An 18,457-nucleotide genomic window follows, 5' to 3' on the forward strand; every position below is an offset into this window, starting at 1 on the left:
TTAAAATTTTGGAAAAATGAAAGAAAATCACAATCACCCCAAATCACATCTTATGGGAATAACTACCATTAATAATATGCGTTCTTTGGCATATTTTCTTACAGTTATATATATATAACAGAATAAAACACACACACACACATGCACACACACACACACACACACACACACACATATATATACATGGAATCATAAGGAATAGAGTCTGGTAATAGTTGGAGGAAGGGAAGGAAGAAAAGAAAGAAAAGGTCTGTCTGGCTTTCCTATGTTTGTAAATCAGATGAGTGCTTCTCAAACACGTCCATCTGTCTGATCATTGTCATGGCCTACCGCCACCCCCCCCTTGCTGCGAATCATTATTGATTTGCAGTCACAGCAGACAGAGTCGAGAGGCCACTTGACCACTTGCTGACTGACCATCCCATGTGTTTGATACTGGGGCAGTTGTTGATTCAGCCCAGCCCAAGACGAATTAGGTAAAAAAGGGATTCTAGGCAACAGTGGCTTTCCTTTTTTATAATTTTATATCTGCCTTCTTTAGTAAGGCCTTTTGTAGTATTGGGACACTTGTTAGGGAAAGATGATTCTGGCAAAAATTACTTTCTTTAAAATCAATATTTGATGATATGTTGGCAATTCCTACTGTGCCAGGTCAGTCTCCTTCAAAATAAAAGCCCATGTCCACTATGGACTCACAGTACCTGAGAACTGGGAAAGACCTAGGAGATCACATAGTCTAATGGTTTCCACAATTCGTGTTTGGCAAAGAACCCTTTTTCATATGAATCCTTAAACAGAACCCTGATATATAAGACTGATAGAGCACATCTGTTTTGGGCAAAACAGGTTTGGAACTTGTGTTCTAGAATCACAGAATCCTACTCACTCACCCCAACTAAGGCAGCCCCGAGATGCTAAGGTGGGCCCTTAAGCCCGTGAGGAACATGGTTTAAAAAATAGGAATCTGGAGGTACCTGGGTGCTCAGTCAGTTGAGCATCTGACTTTGGCTCAGGTCATGATCTCGCAGTTCATGAGTTTGAGCCCCACATAGGGCTGGCTGCCGTCAGCCTGTCAGTGCAGAACTCACTTCAGATCCTCTGTCCCCCTCTCTCTGCCTTGCCCCTGCTTATGCTCTCCCCCCAAAAAACAATTAAATAAAAAATATGAATCTGGTCCTTTATTTATAGACATGAGAACTGAGACCCATAAATTGCCTTCCTAATGTCTGACAGGTGGTCAATAGAAATGAGGAGATTGGAACCCAGGACCTCTGGGTCTGGTGCTTCTTCTACTTTTTCACAGCCCTGACGTATTCCTTTCAGGGCCTGGGAGACCTTGACCTTGCCCACCCTCCCAACCCCCGCAGGGATTGGACATGGAGCACGGGGAGAAATTAGGATCCATGACCATCCTCTTAGGTAGCATAATTTTACTAGTCATTGCAATGCCACACTTGACAATGAATATTGCTCTCTTTTGGTGCGTGTTTAGTATGTGTAAATTTTTTTTCAATGTTTATTCACTTTTGAGAGAGACAGAGACAGAGACCGAGTGCAAGTGGGGGAGGAGCGGAGAGACAGGGAGACACAGAATCCGAAGTGGGCTCCAGGCTCCCAGCTGTCAGCACAGAGCCCAGCCTGACGCGGGGCTCGAACTCACGGACCATGAGATCATGCCCTGGGCTGAAGTTGGACGCTTACCCAACTGAGCCACCCAGGTGCCCCTGGCATGCATACATTTCTAAAAGCATGAATGAGCGTTTCCCCCTCTCGTGATAAGCAGAGTATCTTAGAAGCATATCCTTGCCCGTGCCCGTCTTGGTGGAGGACACCAGCAGCAGCAGCGAATACGGCTCGGTTTCTCCGGACACGGAGTTGAAGGTGGATCCCTTCTCTTTCAAGACGAGAGCCAAATCCTGTGGAGAGCGAGACGTAAAAGGAATACGGACACTCTTTCTGGGGTAAAGACCTGACTTACTTTGGGTGAAAGAAGTACGTCATGTGTCATTTTATAAAGGACACCATGATTTATGCTGCGTTAAATTCTTAACAGCATTCCAGACGAAAATTTCGAAGACCACAGCGCTCCACCCTCCCCTGAAGAGAAAGATTCTGGATTCTTTATGCTGAGGAAGGACAGTGAGAGACGGGCCACTCTTCACAGGATCCTGACCGAAGACCAAGACAAAGTTGTGAGGAACTTAATGGAATCTTTGGCTCAGGTAACACCTCTCATGGATACTTGGTTTTCCAGACTTTGCATACTTTCACTGTGTCATCACCCCTCGGAACTGTCGCAGGCCATGTGGAGACAGGAAGGAACTGTAGGGCTCTTGAGGATGAAACCTACCTCCCCCAGACAGGAAAAAAAACAAATCTCCGATGTAGAAACCACATTAAAAAATTTTTTTTATTTATTTGTGAGAGAGAAAAAGAGACAGAGGGCAAGAGGGGGAGAGATGGAATCTGAAGCAGGCTCCAGGCTCCTAGCTGTCAGCACAGAGCCCAACTCTGGGCTTGAACTCACAAACCGTGAGATCATGACCTGAGCCGAAATCGGACGCGTAACCGACAGAGCCACCCAGGTGCCCCTAGAAACCATACTTCTGAACATAACTATTTGTAAGTCACAAGCACACTTTCTGTGTTGGTCAGGTTCCAACGAGCTACAAGCCACTGCTGTGACCCTTCGTTCATTTGTTTATGAATTCAATCTGTTTATCAATTCAGTTATCAATTCAACATGCATTGAGCCACATGACTTGATAATTCAGACAGTGGCACAGGGCTCCCTGCCAGTCTCCTCTGAGCATTTAGGAAAATACTGCAAACACAAGGGCCCCCCTGCTTGTGGGGCTATATTCAGATGGACAGAGGGTGACAGGCAATAATGAGTAAATTATGTAGTGTGTCAGAAGGCCGCATATGTGATGAAAAAACAAAGCCGCTCAAACCCTTATTCCCTCTTGTATTCGTTTGCTGGGGCTGCCTTAACAGAATACCACAGACTGAGTAGCTTCAACAGCAAATTTGCTTCTCACACTTCTGAAGACTGAAAGTCTAAGAGCAGGGTGTTGGCAGGTTTGGTGTCTCCTGAGGCCTTTTCCCGTGGCCTGAAGTGGCACCTTCTCACCATGTCCTCCCCCAGCCTTCTATCCCTGTGCACCCCAGGAGGGTGTCTCTTCCTCCCCTTGTAAGAACACTAGCCCTATTGGATTAGGGCCCCACTGATAGGATCTCATGTAACCTTAATTACCTCCTAAAGACCCTCTCTCCACATAGAGTCACATGGGAGGTTAGGGCTTCTACGTATCAATTAGGGCCAGTGGTGGGGCGGGGGACAGTTCAGTCCCCAATACCTGGGAAAATATGTTCCCTGGGATTCTGCATATCTGTAGATACGAGGAAGAATCCCCTCCCCAAATTTGCCCCAGTAGAAGCAGGGTGTCCCCCAGCTCCAAGCCTCTGGGATGCCTCCTGTGTTTGGAGCGGAAGCTCAGGTCTCTTGAGGGTATAAGCCTCCACAGACATGCTCGGTCGCAGACATGACACTTGGTGTTTTCTTTTAGTTGCACGGGCGTCAGGGACGTGTCTCCCTGCTCTGGCTCCGGTGGCCACCGTCTGTCTCCCCTGCACATACCTTCTGCCCTGCCTTCTGTCTTGGGAAAACAGCTGCAAAAAGGGTGTAGCTGGAGGAGTCACGTCAAATTTGTCTCTCAGGCCAATGGTCTATCTGGTCTCAGCTTGTCCTGGGAGTTGGATGGAGCAACACTCTCTTCCTTGGCTCTTGTCTTTGTCTTGAGAACCCCACTAAGTTCCTCTGCTGATTCCGTCACCTTAGCAATTGTCTAATGCCCACCTCTTTTGATCCCGTAAGAAGGGACGAAGGCCACATGTGTGCCAGCAGGGTCTCTGGGTCCAAGACCTGAAATGAACGCCATCTGCACTTTCTGGGAAAACCCTGCTTAGGTCCTAAAGGAAAGCTGTCTCGAGCGGTTATTCTGAGGCCCAGAAAGGAGGGGCTCTGGGCTGGGGGGCAGCTGGGGCTCTGGGCTGGGGGTAGAGTGAGTACCCGGGACTCTGCACAGGAATGGTGGGGGGTGTGGAGGAGACGGGAGTAGTCTTGAACCTGTAGCTTTCTCTCTTGCCTTTCCTTCTGCTCACTCTGGTCATTCAAGGACGGGGGAACCAAATTTAAAAAATTTTTAAGTTCATTTATTTCGAGAGAGAGAGAGAGTGAGTGTGGGGGAGGGACAGAGAGAGAGGGAGACAGAGGATCCCAAGCAGGCGCCACGCTCTCAGAGCAGAGCCCGACACAGGGCTCTCTATCTCATGAGCCTCGAGATCACGACCTGAGCCAAAATCAAGAGTCAGACACTTAACCAACTGAGCCACCCACGGTGCCCCGGAAGGGGAACCAGATTCAGATGAAAGGTGCATCTGGGCAGCAACTGGAAGTCGTTCATTCATTCAGCAAATACGTATTAACCTTCTACTGAATGACAATCACTTGTCTGTGTGCTGTAGATACTACAGTGAACAAAACTGTAAGAAAATGTACCCCATTGCAGCTGACATTCTAGTGGGGGAAGAAAAAACAATAAAAATTAGTAAAGATATAGTAGTGGTAGCAAGGTATACAGCCACACATACAGTTATAATATATAGTATGAATAGTAAACCTATAGTAATAATATATTCCGTGTGGCGTAATAAGAGCAAACATTTTGCATGAGCCAAGTATTGTTCTTAGTATTTCATGTGTATTCACTCATTTAATCCCCATGGCAATAGCGCTATAGTGATAGTTCTGTTGGCATCCTCGTTTTGAGAAGCGGACACAGAGGCACAGAGTTGTTGAGTAACTTCCCCAGGCCACACAGCCCTAAGCAACGGAGTCAGGATTTAGACCCCCACAGTCTGGCTCCAGGCTCCGTGCTCTTAACCACCACACCATTCTCCTCCCTGGGTGACGGCTCCCACACGGCGACCAGTGCTGGTAGAAACATAAAGCAGGGGAGGGATTGGTGCTTTACGTGGGGAAGGAAAGGAAATCACCGTTAGCCGCTGTGAAGACTTCTCCGCACGGTAGCCACTAGTGCAAGGTGCCTGTCGGAGGTCAGAAACATGGGGAATGCGGGCATTGCCCAAATCTCATCATCACCCCAAAGGATGTGCTCCTCCAGCGCAGAAAGTGTCTGCTTGTTTGGGGTTTTTGAAGGTCCATCAGGCAGGACTGCCGTGACCATTGTCAGGGTCCCAGCTCTCAGCGCAGAGCCTGGCAGGAGACTTCACTTCCATGACTGTGCTGAAAGTCTTAAATTTCGCTGTTGGTTAATCCTGTTTAATTGTCTGTGACTTCCTGTTTTTTTCATGCACACTTGAATGTTTTCCATAGAAGGAGAAAGAAAAATACTCTTAAAAGCAATCATCAGACGGCATGTGCTGGTGCACCCGCCTGAAGGGACCGGTGAGAAACTGTGGGTCAGAATCCCATGCTAAATTCCGAATCATCCAGTGATAGCAAGGGTCCTTCTGAATGCATCGCTAAGGATGCTGTGACGTCACATGCTGGCCTAGAGGTAGAGCAGGTCCCAATCTAGGCTTACTGCCGGCTCTTCCAGCTGATGGGGGCAGAAGAATGCAATTATTAGGAGCCTGGGCTCAGCCTCAGCTTGCCTCTGCTTGAGGCCTGGCCCCACCACTTCCAGGCTGTGTGATTTAACTACTCCGAGGCTGAATTTCCTAATCTATATGACCGAGGAACGCTGGTATCTACCTCATGGAGTTTCTATAGGGAATAACTAAGACCATGAGCAATTGAGATAATAATAGAGAGTGTGTGACACATGTTACTATTATTATTGCTGCTGTGACCGTTATCAAGCAAGCTAATCCTAGTTGCCTCATCTCTTTCAGTTTTTTCTACAACCAGATGGAAATAATTATTTTCATTGCCTTAAATATCTCTAGATGCATCTTTACATGTAAGCCTTTACATGTAAGCCCTTTTGTAACAAGACCAAGCATGGAGATGTTGGTCAGGTCCCCAAACCAGCCCACAAAAGCCCTTTCAACCTGTAACATCCTTCTGAAGCTCACTCATCATTTTGAGAAGGTTTAAAGGATAAAGACTAGAGAGCACCTTTGCGGAAGAATCTGGATGGTACCGAGTGCTAGGAAAGGCACACCTGTCAGATGGTACCTTCTGACGCTGAATCAGGCTCCCTGGTACCCGAGATGCTCATTTGTGTAAGCATGCTGATGAGTGCACATGAACACAGGAGTTAGAACAGAAATACCGATTATGTAAGTGGATGAAATACCCCAGACAGAAAACATTTGCCAGAGTCGACAGCGTTCCTCTGTAGGACAGTGGCACACACGTCCAAAAGACCGGAAGCAACATGTTTTTCTGTTGTGAAAACAAAGCTAATGTCAGGAAAATGTTTGCTGTTTCATCTGCTGGCAAACGTGTCTGACTTGTCACTAAGATAAGCTTCCAACTTCTGAATAACTCACATTTTTCTTCTTGAACATATTTTCATGTTATTATGATATTGCCTGTGAATCTTTACTTTGGGTGTAATTTAGTTGGCGGTAAGAAAAGAAACAAAGTTTGTAATTGTTCCCAGTTTGGTTTTAATTCCCTTAATGACAGCTTTCAAGCTTTTCAATATAATCTTTTCTCAGGAAAACATAAACATGAGAGAGAGCTCCCCAAATGAAAATATACTGAGAGAAAGAACTTGATGGTACATTTATTTAATTTTAATAGAATCCTAGAAATTGTAATTTTCACAGCCCAATTGAGGAATTTAACTTTTATAGTGTAGTAACAAAATGTGCACTAGGAGATAGAAATGAATATAATAAAAATCTCGTTTCTTGAAGTTAAATGAGGATAAGTAACACCCTACTATCTTTCCTTTAAAGAAACAAGGTTCCTTGTACAAAGTAGAAAAATTCACCTTGACAGAAGGAATGTGTTTAATTATCGTATTATATTTTTAATATGTAAAAATATTGTCCATTGGTTCATTCTTACAACTAATGGCCTCGTTGGTGGGTAAGCAATTATTTCAAGCGTGGAGTTTGAAGTCAGCACCCCCCTTTTTAAAAAAAATTTTTTTTGTTTATTTTTGAGAGAGAGAGAGAGTATGAGCACGGGGAAGGGGCAGAGAGAGAGGGAGACACAGAATCTGAAGCAGGCTCCAGGCTATCAGCTCAGAGTCTGACATGGGACTCGAACTCACAAACTGCAAGTTCATGACCTGAGCTTAACCGACTGAGCCACCCAGGCACCCTTGAAGTGAGCCCCTTGTGGTTGAAAGGAATTGACACACTTCAAGGGCAGTTGCAGTTCTGGGGGCACATTGTAGGTTGCCTCACGTACCAGTGAAGGAGGGGGGCATCTTCAGGTATTCCAGCGATGGTGCCTAGCCCAACCTCACAGAGACTGAAACTAGTGAGTGATTCTGAGGGCCTTCACTTGCCCGGAGTTTGTCCGTCCTTTCTTGGGTTTGGCTGCTCTTGGCCCTCGTGGTGTGCCGTTTCTATTTCTGCGCATTCCCTTCTCCTTTCCACATAGATTGTCATTCTCAATGCTATTGCTTCTGCTTCCTTCCTTATAACTAGATGTACTCCTGCTATTTTTTAAAAAAAAAATGTTTTAAGTTTATTATTTTTTCAAGAGAGAAAGAGAACTAGCTGGGGAGGTGGAGAGAGAGGGGAGTACAGAGGATCCCAAGCAGGCCCCATGATGACAGCAGAGAGCCCCATGTGGGGCTTGAACTCGTGAACCATGAGATCATGACAGCCTAAATCAAGAGTCGATTGCTGGGGTGCTGGGTGGCTCAGTCAGTTGAGCGTCCGACTTCAGTTCAGGTCATGATCTCGTGGTTCATGAGTTCGGGCCCCGCGTTGGGCTCTGTGCTGACAGCTCAGAGCCTGGACCCTGCTTCAAATTCTGTGTCTCCCTCTCCCTCTGCCCCTCCACCACTCATTCTCTGTCTCTCTCTCAAAAATAAATAAACATTTAAAAAAAAAAAAGTGGGATGCTTAACCAACTCAGCCACCCAGGTGCCCCTCATGCTGCTATTTTAGGACTTATTTCTCTAGACTGACTTTGAGCTTAAGATCCTATGGCTCATTGTCTGATCTCTCTTTAGTCCCCCATTAAAATTTCTGAGCAAGAATTTTATTGCCTCAGCCTGTCCCTGTTCAGGCAAAGCTCTCTACATCTGACTAAATCGTACCTATTCACCAATGTATGGGGTAGGTACCCTTCCTCCCAAAGTCTGATTATTCTTGGGGTGGTGGGTGGGGGTAGGGGTGGAGCATCGAGTTCAAATCTGGTCTTTTTCCCTTAGCTGGGGGCACTTTGAAGCCCAGTTCCCATCAAGGGCTGTGAGAATGGCAGGCTCATGACTAATGTGTCCCACACAGATCAACTGACAGGTTAATTTATTCACAGGGGGCTGAAGAACCTAAACTAAAATGGGAACACATCACAACCCTCATTGCAAGCCTCAGAGAATTTGTGAGATCCACGGACCGAAAAATCATAGCCACCACACTGTCTAAGCTGAAGCTAGAACTTGACTTTGACAGCCATGGCATTAGTCAAGTTCAGGTGGTACTCTTCGGTTTTCAAGATGCCGTAAGTATGACATTTTGCTGCTGTCTTCCCACAAACGGCCAACGAAAATCAGCAAAATAAGATAAGACATAAGTTCTGTTTTCTTTCTTTAAGAATGTTGATGAATGTCTTCTTCGATGATTAAGCGTGAGCTGGTTGGTTGCCTCTCTGTGAGCTGCTAAACAGCAGATTCGTTGTTGTATGTGTTTGTATCTTCCAAAGTTAGATACATGTGATATTGAACACCGTGGGAAATAGCAAAACTAACAGCCAGCTCCCATGGCTGAACTGTGTGCTTATGAAATCACGTAGCCAGTCACTATTTGTTCTTTTGACTTTAGCCACACAGCCCACTGTAGTGGTTCACTTTCTAATTCTGTACGTGGACTGCCATCTAGTGGTCGTTGAGAAAAATGCAATGGTACAGATGGGAATGATCCTGCTAAGTAAAACCAATACTTTCTTTTTCTTTTTTTCACTTTTTCTCTGGTTTCCATGCACAACACTTTAAACATGTTTGTTTAAAACATATTAATTCGTCACTAAATGAAAATCAATCCACATGATCTAATGAGAGATTGCTGAAGGCTCTGCCCTCTCAAATGGAGTTGCTATGCAACACCAACTAGAAGCCCGTCTTTCAAAACCCTGATTCAACACACAACATGCTATTCCTGAATAAGACTTATCTGTGGAACTCTGTGGCAAGAAAGCTTGAAGTGACTCCTAGAAGGTCTTCACGGGGTGAGGGAGACTGAAATAAGAGAGTTCCTGATGGCGCCTCGGGTATAAATATAGAAGCACTTTGCATAATTGTATTTAAATCCCCCAAATTAACTCACTCCTAATGTGTTTATTTCTCCTACATAGATGCCTTGACAATTGTATTTGGTGCACCAAATGATCTCTCATTTAAAACCAAATTATAATCCTTCAATGGCCACTGGTGTTCTCTGAAACTCTGTGTAAGCTTCTTGGTCTTTGTGCTGTCCTGTGGACGGGAACAGCACTCCTGACTCAACTGAGATCCTGGGTAATGAAAGCAACTGGCAAAGCCCATCACTAATAATTAAATGCTAAAGGCACACTTCACTGCAACTAGGGAAACCTAACCATCTGCAAACAGAGTGAAAGAATTTACTGATTTTGCATTTGCCCACACATTTGACTTCCAGCCTACAGGCTGGGAAACAAATTGGCCAGTAGAATTCAGATTGAGAGTGGATTTGTTTTAATCAGGGGCCTCAGGCCTGGGTCTTACACACACACACACACACACACACACACACACACACACACACCTGCTCTTGCTCAATCACTGTCCAGGATGGGAATGAACCCCAATAATGTGCCCTGTTTGATGAAGAGCTTTGAGGAGTGGGTCATAGTTCTAGAGGATCCTTTTCCATCTTCTGTGTGGGACTCTTGAGAGAAATGTTCCAGTTACTTAATGCTATACTCCACACTGGTCACAGAAGCAGGCAAATTCTTTAAGAAATGAAGGTACCAGAACAAACTCATTCTGAAAGGATTTCCTAGAACAAGTGCGAACCTAGCAGTGGTTCACTTCCTTTTGGGAGCAACTACTCTGAGGAATTTCTCAGACTGACTCCTTTCTAAACTGGGGGATTTTTTTTTAATAAGAGAGAGAAAAGGAGAGAGCATGAGTAGGGGGAGGGGCAGAGGGAGAGAGAGAAAATCCCAAGCAGGCTCCACTCTCAGTGTGGAGCCCCACATGGGGCTTGACCCCACGACTCTGGGATCATGACCTGAGTCAAAACCAAGAGTCAGACACTCAACAGACTGAGCCACCCAGGCACCCCTAAACTGGGGGATTTTGATGGGGGGCCAAGGGCAATAATAAGCAACTGGAACCCCAGCTTTTGGCGTGGGCTTGCAGCTAGGTCACCATCTCCCTTGCTCCCTCTAAAATCTCTGGTCCCCCCCCTCTCTCTCTGTCTCTCTGCCCCCCCCCATTCGCTCTGTTTCTCTCTCAAAAAAAAAAATAATAATAAACATTCAAAAAAAATTTAATAAAATCTCTGGTCAGAGCCCTGTGGGGAAAATAGCCACTTTTCTTAGAGGGTCATGTCGACCAGCAATTAGTGGAGTTAACTCAAATTTTAAAGAAGCCTCTTTTAGCTTTATGCTAATGGCTATTTTTTTTTAATTTTATTTATTTATTTTTAGTTTTTTGAGAGAGAGCACGCACAGTGAGGGAGAGGCAGAGGGAGAGGGAGCCCAGGCAGGCTCCACACTCAGCTCAGTATGGAGCTCAATCCTTTGACCCTGAGATCATGACCTGAGCCAAAATCAAGAGTCAAATGCCCAACCGACTGAGCCACCCAGATGTCCAATAATTATTTTTTTAAGTTTTTATTTATTTATTTTGAGAGAAAGAGAAAGTGCAAGTGGGGTAGGGGCAGAGAAAGAGGAGAAAGTGAGTTTCATAAGCAGGCTCTGCACAGGCAGCGGGGCTCGAATGCAAGGCTCAAACACAGGGCTCAAATGCAGGGCTAAAACATGGGGCTCGAACTCACAAACTCTTACGACCATGACCTGAGCCAAAGTCAGACACTCAACCAACTGAGCCACCAAGGCGCCCCTGATAAAGGTTATTTTTTGAAAGATAATGCATATTATTAGTCACTAAAAAAAAAGATACCCTTACAACCCAGACTTTCACTGTAAACAGCATTTCTGGAATATTCTAGCAGCTTCCTCCTCAGAGTCACAACACTGAAGGTCAGTGTTTATTTATATTTAAAGCCCTTGGATTCTTTTTTTCTCCTTTACCACCTCCATCATCCAATCTGAAGTCATCATAAAAAATGGAAGTTGCATGCTCTGAGTCCTGAAGAAGCAACATTTCATTTAACCAGACTGCCTTTGATTTGCTTACATGGGGATCACCAGAATTTAATTTGAAATGGCACTTTTTTATTGTTTTCTGGTGACATAAAGAAATTACTCACAGTTCAAGGTGAAGAAACCTTATAGTTGTTTCGTTGATAGAATGTCATCCAGATGCTTGTGTCAGCTAGGTTATTTGCAACTAAAAATTAAAGTAGACTAAATGTCACCCTCTTTCTCCAGGTCAATAAAGTTCTTCGGAATCATAACATCAAGCCACACTGGATGTTTGCCTTAGACAGTATCATCCGAAAGGCGGTGCAGACGGCCATCACCATTCTGGTGCCAGGTCAGAAATAGTTAATTACTTTGCAAATATTTAGTGTTTGATATTTTAGATTACTGTTCAACTATCATTTATGGTGTCTTCTTTACTGCGTTTCAGATCAACTTAGCCTTTTGTAAAAATCTTTTCAAAGCCACTAAATTTATCTAGTGCATATAGTCTAAGGAATGTACTACACCAAGCCAAATGCTTACTATGGGTGAGGAAGGTTGCTTCCTTGTTTTTAAAGAGCATATTTGGATATGGGGGGAAAGAGGAAATTGTGCAGGTGACCCAAATATGTATACATTTTAGTACACGGTTATCTGTGTCCACAAAACACACTCTTGCTGGTGGTTCCCAAACCTGCCAGTGTGCATTGAGTGATATCAGCAGCTCTTTAAATTTATAGCTTTTCAGGCCCCATCCCAGACTGAGTGAGTAAGAATCTGCTGGGAAAAAGCCCAGGAATCTGATTTTAATCCAGCTCCCAGGTCATTTTGATACACAGCCAGGTTTGGAAATCACTGGTCTAGACAGATCCCAGCTATGTTTGCACGGAGGTACAAAAGGGGTAGTGTTGATGAAACAGGGTTTTATGGAGTGAGAGACACATTCAAGTTCTAAGGCATACTTCCAAAGTACTTTGATAGTGTACTCACTAATGAAAAATTTTAAGCAAAGCTCTTCTGTGTGTGTGTGTGTGTGTGTGTGTGTGTGTGTGTGTGTAGAGAGAGAGAGAGAAATGATAGATAGATAGATAGATAGATAGATAGATAGATAAAAAGATTTAGATACATAAATTAGAAATATGTTATACTAATTTATACATGTTTTATAAAACATTCTAGGGGCATCTGGGTGGCTTAGTCGATTGAGCATCTGACTCTTGATTTTGGCTGAGATCATGATCCCAGGATCGTGGGATTGAGCCCTGTGTCAGGCTCTGTGCTGAGCATGGGGCCTGCTGGGGATTCTCTCTGTTTCTTCTTCTGCCTCTCTCCCCTGTTCATGCTCTCTCACTTAAATAAAAAGCAAAAATCAAAAAAAAACCACTCCAAAATAGAGATTTAAAAAGATAAGATAATTATGAAATATCTTAAAATTTAGGTTATTTACAAATGGTACCACAAACTTTTAAGTCATCATCAGTCCTTCCAAGTTGTGGGATTCCCTCTCTTCTCTCAGAATACCTTGTTTGTTTTGTGAGTGAGGGCACTAGGGTCTGTCTTTATATTAAATCTTTGTCAAGATTAAGTAAAGATTAGGGTAGAAAATTTGCATAGAAATTTTAAATTAGAAAAAAATTCTACAAAGGCGCGAAAACACATAACTAGCAGTTAGATGTGAACCCTGGGAAAGCTGTGCTAGTGTAAACCTAATGTAATGCTCTAAGGAAGTTAACAGATTCTTATATTTAGATGACTTATCATTGGGATGGTCTTGGATGTGAGGAATGTACTCTAGAGGGGTTATATAGTGAAAAGATGCGAGGGGTGAAGGGGAATAGGTGTGTATTAGAGAGGAACAGACATAGGCTGAAGTTAAACACGGTAGTTTAAGTGAGCAAAGGTGCAAGATATTATACTTTGATATATTTAGCATATAAATTATCTGTTAGTCTAATTTTTTAAAACTTCCCTTTAAAAATGGATTACTTAAATGCAATGGATGATATCCTGGAATAGAAAAAAAATTAGTGAAAAACTTGTGTCTGAATAAAGCCTGTGGTTTAGTTAATAGTATTGTACCAATGTTAATTTCTTAGCTTTGATGACTATGCCGTAGTTATGTAAGACGTATTGGGGGGAGTTGGGTGGAAGGTATATGGGAATTCTCTGTATTACCTTTGCAATGTTTCTGTCAATCTAAAAATTCTTCCAAAATAGAAAGTTCACAGAGCACGCTGACCTTCACACTGTGGTTAACAGGCTGGTAATTCAGGGAGAGTGCAGAGAGTCATGTCTCCTTCTGCTCCAGCGGGTGTCCCAGGGATTGGCATTCTGCTGTCACCGAACCCATGTGTGGAACGTTCTCTATGAAGACAGTTTGCTAAGGAAAGCTGTTTGTCCTTCCACTGTGGAATCGGTCCCTCTGAGGCTACTAGAAGTTCGAATGAAAACCAAAATTATTGTTTGCAAGCATTTAAAAAAGAAGTGGAATTTTTTTTTAAATTAATTTATTTATTTTGAGGGTGAGAGTGCCAATGAGCGGGCAGGGGAGGGGCAGATTGAGGGGGAGAGAAAGAGAATCCCAAGCAGGCTCTGTGCTGTCAGCACAGAGCCGGATGCAGGGGTTGATCTCCTGAACTGTGAAATCATAACCTGAGCCGAAATCAAGAGCCAAATGCAGAATTGACTGAGCCACCAAAAAAGTGGAAATTTTAGAGGACAATAACTAGAGGAAGTATTTTTTATATTCCTCCCAGGTTAGGGGGAAACCATATGCATTTATATGCCAGTGCATAAATGATGAAATATGCGAACAAGAGAAATTGATTTCAAGCAGTTGAGAGTTCCATCAAATTTCTGAATGTCCCTAAAGATTTTGTTATACAATTGAGATTCAAAGAAACGGCATTAAAAATGCTTGTCTTGGGGCGCCTGGGTGGCTCAGTCGGTTAAGCGTCTGCCTTCGGCTCAGGTCATGATCTCACCATTTGTGAGTTCGAGCCCCGCGTAGGGCTCTGTGCTGACAGCTCAGAGCCTGGAGCCTGCTTTGGATTCTGTGTCTCCCCCTCTATCTACTCCTCCTCTGCTCATGCTCTGTGTCTCTCTGTGTCTCAATAATAAATAAACGTTAAAAAAAAATGCTTGTCTTCACAATCCCTTGTTAAAAATTCCTTCTAGACAGAACACCACAAATAAAATGTGTATGACATATTGAAATGTATGTCATCATTAGTGCATACATTCCCTGGGTCTGTCCACCAAGAGGACCCAAATCTTAGTATCTAAACACCATTTTCCAGTAAAAGGAATCCGTGCTCCCTGGAGACATGGTTGATTCCAGGCCTGGGGTAGGGGAAATACAGGTGAGCCTGGAATAGCTTGGTGATGCCAAAAAGTAAGGAAGTGCCAAAATGGATGGAGGGTTTTTGAAAGGACACCGCAGACCACACCCATTTGAAGGAGTTCCCCAAAGTGTAAGCCAGAACGATTTGAGCAATAAAATAAAATAATAATAGCATATTAGAATAAACCAAATATCTGTAAGTCTACACGAATATAAATAATTGAATACACAAATAAATGCAGGAAAAGAGCCAGCTCTTTTTTACAGAATTCCAGTTAATAAAGGTAGCAGGTATGAGGGAAATAGAACATCACCATTCAGCAACGGCACAGTAATGATTCCTGCAGGCAAGAAACATCAATGGCTGCTGAAATCAGTCGGCACAGGAGTAATGAGAAACAGGATATTTGAATGGTTGCGCGGTATCTACCCACAAGATTATTTACTAATTTCAAAGGGAGAACAGTGACTTTACCGTGGGGAAACCAGCAGATACCTCCTTTACCAAGCGATCAAGGTAAGCATTGCCAGTAATAGGACACATCACCCCATACGTCCTGATGGGAGACCCTTAGTAGTGAACAGCATCACCTTTGTGGTTTTCTTCCCAGAAAACGCACAGCCTCAACCTAAACATAAGACGTCGAACTCCAGAGGAGGGTCATGGTACTCCTCGAAAGTGTGGAGGTCGTGGGAGATAAAGAAATAGCTGGGTACTACCTCAGACTGGAAGGGACTAAGGAGACATGGTAACAAAATGCAGTGTGGGATTCTGGTTCAGGAAAAGGACATCAGTGGGAAAACTGGTGAAACTCAAATAAGGTCTGTGGATTCCTTCGTGGTGTGTCAACGTCCATTTCCTGGTTTGGATCCTCGACCCACCGTTCTGGAAGATGTCAAGTTTGGGGCAAGCTGCCGAAGGATATACGGGAACTCTCTGTACCATTTCTGCAACTTTTTTGTTATTCTAAAAGTATTTCAAAATAAAAAGTACAAAATAAAGAAAGCATTCAATCTTCTCTCCCCCCCCCCCCCCAAAAAGAGCACACAGAACAGAGAGTACAGTGCAAGCCCCTTCGGAGTTTTTTTCTCAGGCAGTTTTCTCACTTGTCCTCAAGCATCAGCCTTCAGATGATTGGCAACATTGAGTCTCTGTTGTTACAGTCTGGCTGTGGGTGACCAGATGGAGAAATGCCGAGCATAGAGACCATGTTGGCAGCGCTAAGAGAGAACAGATAACGTAGGCATACCAACTACATTACCAAAAAATTTTAAAACTGCTAAAGCACTGGGTACTATTACCAGTGAGGCTGAACTACTCACGTGCCCTGTGTCCACATTAATGTAAAATGACCAGCATTCTGTACCATGAGCTTCCACTGCACTGACACGGATTGTGATCTTACTTGTTATCAGAAATACCCGGGGTTAAAGAAGCTTGGTCTGATTATTCTCCGGGGAAGGAACCACCTGGGGTGGTGGCTGCGGGTAGGGAAGTGGGAATAGTATTGTTGTTTGATCCCATCTTGCCGTATTAGAAACCGGCACTGGCTCTGGTTTCCCACACATGGGCTTAAGTGCTACCCACTCGTTACAGGGCCCCCTGAGTCCCCGCCTTTCTCCTGACACTTGCCTCTCTCCTGACAGTCCATTCTGCCTTCCACTCTTCTCAGCGGGCTCTGGACCATCAGTTGAACTTCCTTCTCTCAAACACCTCTGCCCCTTTCTCCACCAAGCCAAGGCTTTCCCCTCCTCCAGAGTCCTGCTTAGGCTCTTCTGCTTCCCTGAATCAATCAATGACTAAACCACCACTGGGTCTAGTCACTGCAGATGTACTTTATTTACCTCTTTAGCATTCCTAATACATGTACGTGTGAATGGTATAGGTTGCTAGGTCTATAACTGAGATCATCTCATTTGTGCTTATAATTTCGTGTTATCTTTGTACCTGCTCTTATGGCTCTTCCCATATGCATTCTAGTTCTCCTTTAGATTATTACGTCTTTGAGGACAAGGACCAGATGCTCTATCTCACTTGCAGATTTTACGATGTGTGATTTGATGATGTGTAGTCAGGGGGCCACCACAAAAGTCCAAAATAACAAAGTATTGCATTTGCTTACAATTTTCTACTTTATTCAGATTATCAGAGAGAAATTTTTCAGTCTTTTATACATATATAAAATTGAAATTTATGATAAAACATACAGAGTTAGGGCTACGTAAGGAGATGTTTAAATATAATAATAAATATCAGAAATTTTCCCTCCCCAAAAGCGACATTATAGTCAACAGCACAATAAAACTTTTTAATTGTTTTTTTTTTAATTTTCAGTGTAGAGACCATAAAAGAAATTTAAGAATAATTTTAGAAAAATTTAAAAGGGCTAATCTTGTGTTCTAATTTAACCTAGAATTGCACTTTCTTAAATTACTTTTAAAGTAAGATTCTTAAAATTATTTTGTTCCCTTATAAATACAAATAATCCTAGTAGTATGACTCTTCCATTCTGCCAACATTTTTTGAGAGGCTAATATGCCCGAACCCCTGTACTGGGTTCTGGGTTTACAAAAGTAAAACACCTGATTTTGAGGCCCTCCCACTCTAGATGAATCAGGAAATGGAATTTTGGAAAGAGAAAAGAGATGATGCAGAAAGCAGAGTAGAGGTGGGGACTTGGTGAACCTTCCAAGATAAAGGGCAGGATGTGAAGAAGTTAGAACCCTTGTGTACTGGTAGTGAAATTATAAAATGGTGCAGCCAGTATGGAAAACAGCATAATAGCTCCTCAAAAAATTTAAAACTAGACTTACCATACGATCCAGGAATTCCTCTTCTGGATATATATCCAAAGAAGAAATTGAAAGCAGGATCTCAAAGAGGTATTTGCACCCCCACATTCATAAAAGCGTTATTTACAATAAACCAAGATGGAAGCAACACAAGTGTCCTCTGACGAATGGATAAACAAAATGTGGTATATACGTGCAATGGAATATTATTCAGCCTGAAAAGGGAAGGAAATTCTGACGCGTGTTGCAACATGGATGAATCCTAAGGACATTATGCTAAGTGAAGTAATAAGCCAGTCTCAAAAAGACAATTACTGAATGATTCTACTTGCATGAGGCACCTAGAGTAGTCCAACTCATAGAAACAGAAAGTAGAATGGCGGTTGCCAAAGACAATGGGGGAGGGGAAATGGGGAGTTGGTGTTTCATAGGTATAGAGTTTCAGTTTTGCAAGATGAAACTTATGAAAAGTTTGCAACTTTAAAACCAGTTCTCAATAGGGGTTGAGCAACAATACAAATATACTTAACAATATTGAACTGTGTACTTAGAAATGGTGAAAATGGTAAATTTTAGGCCAGGCATTTTTTTTTTTTTTTTTTTTTTTTTTACTACAGTGAAAATTTAAAAAATAAATAAATAAACAGAGAGATAAAGGAAGTCAGAGCTACATAAGCCTGGCCCCTGAGGAAGGGCACTCTGATTTTTGTTATGGGCAAGAGATGAGGTGTTTTTTTAGACTGTTGAATCTGCAATGCTGGCTTCCCAGCAAGAATATGTAGGAGGTATCGGATATAACAGGATCGGGGCTGGAAATATAGTTTGTTATC

At 43.2% G+C, this 18,457-nt stretch overlaps 1 protein-coding gene across 3 annotated transcripts in view; it reads left to right on the forward strand.

The window, feature by feature from the left end:
- The window catches only part of MAP3K5 (mitogen-activated protein kinase kinase kinase 5), a 203,410-nt gene that overhangs the window by 173,828 nt on the left and 11,125 nt on the right, over window positions 1-18,457 (forward strand). For 2 of the 3 annotated variants that reach the window (XM_027056793.2, XM_053222202.1), the window contains exons 22-25: window positions 1,781-1,961; window positions 2,054-2,222; window positions 8,477-8,662; window positions 11,738-11,843. In XM_027056793.2, the coding sequence (XP_026912594.1) occupies window positions 1,781-1,961; window positions 2,054-2,222; window positions 8,477-8,662; window positions 11,738-11,843 (642 nt within the window). The remainder of the gene's footprint in view (window positions 1-1,780; window positions 1,962-2,053; window positions 2,223-8,476; window positions 8,663-11,737; window positions 11,844-18,457) is intronic. The other variant, XM_027056794.2, reaches the window with a different exon arrangement.

This window comes from Acinonyx jubatus, chromosome B2 (assembly GCF_027475565.1).
Source record: "Acinonyx jubatus isolate Ajub_Pintada_27869175 chromosome B2, VMU_Ajub_asm_v1.0, whole genome shotgun sequence".
NCBI classification, from domain to species: Eukaryota; Metazoa; Chordata; class Mammalia; order Carnivora; family Felidae; genus Acinonyx; species Acinonyx jubatus.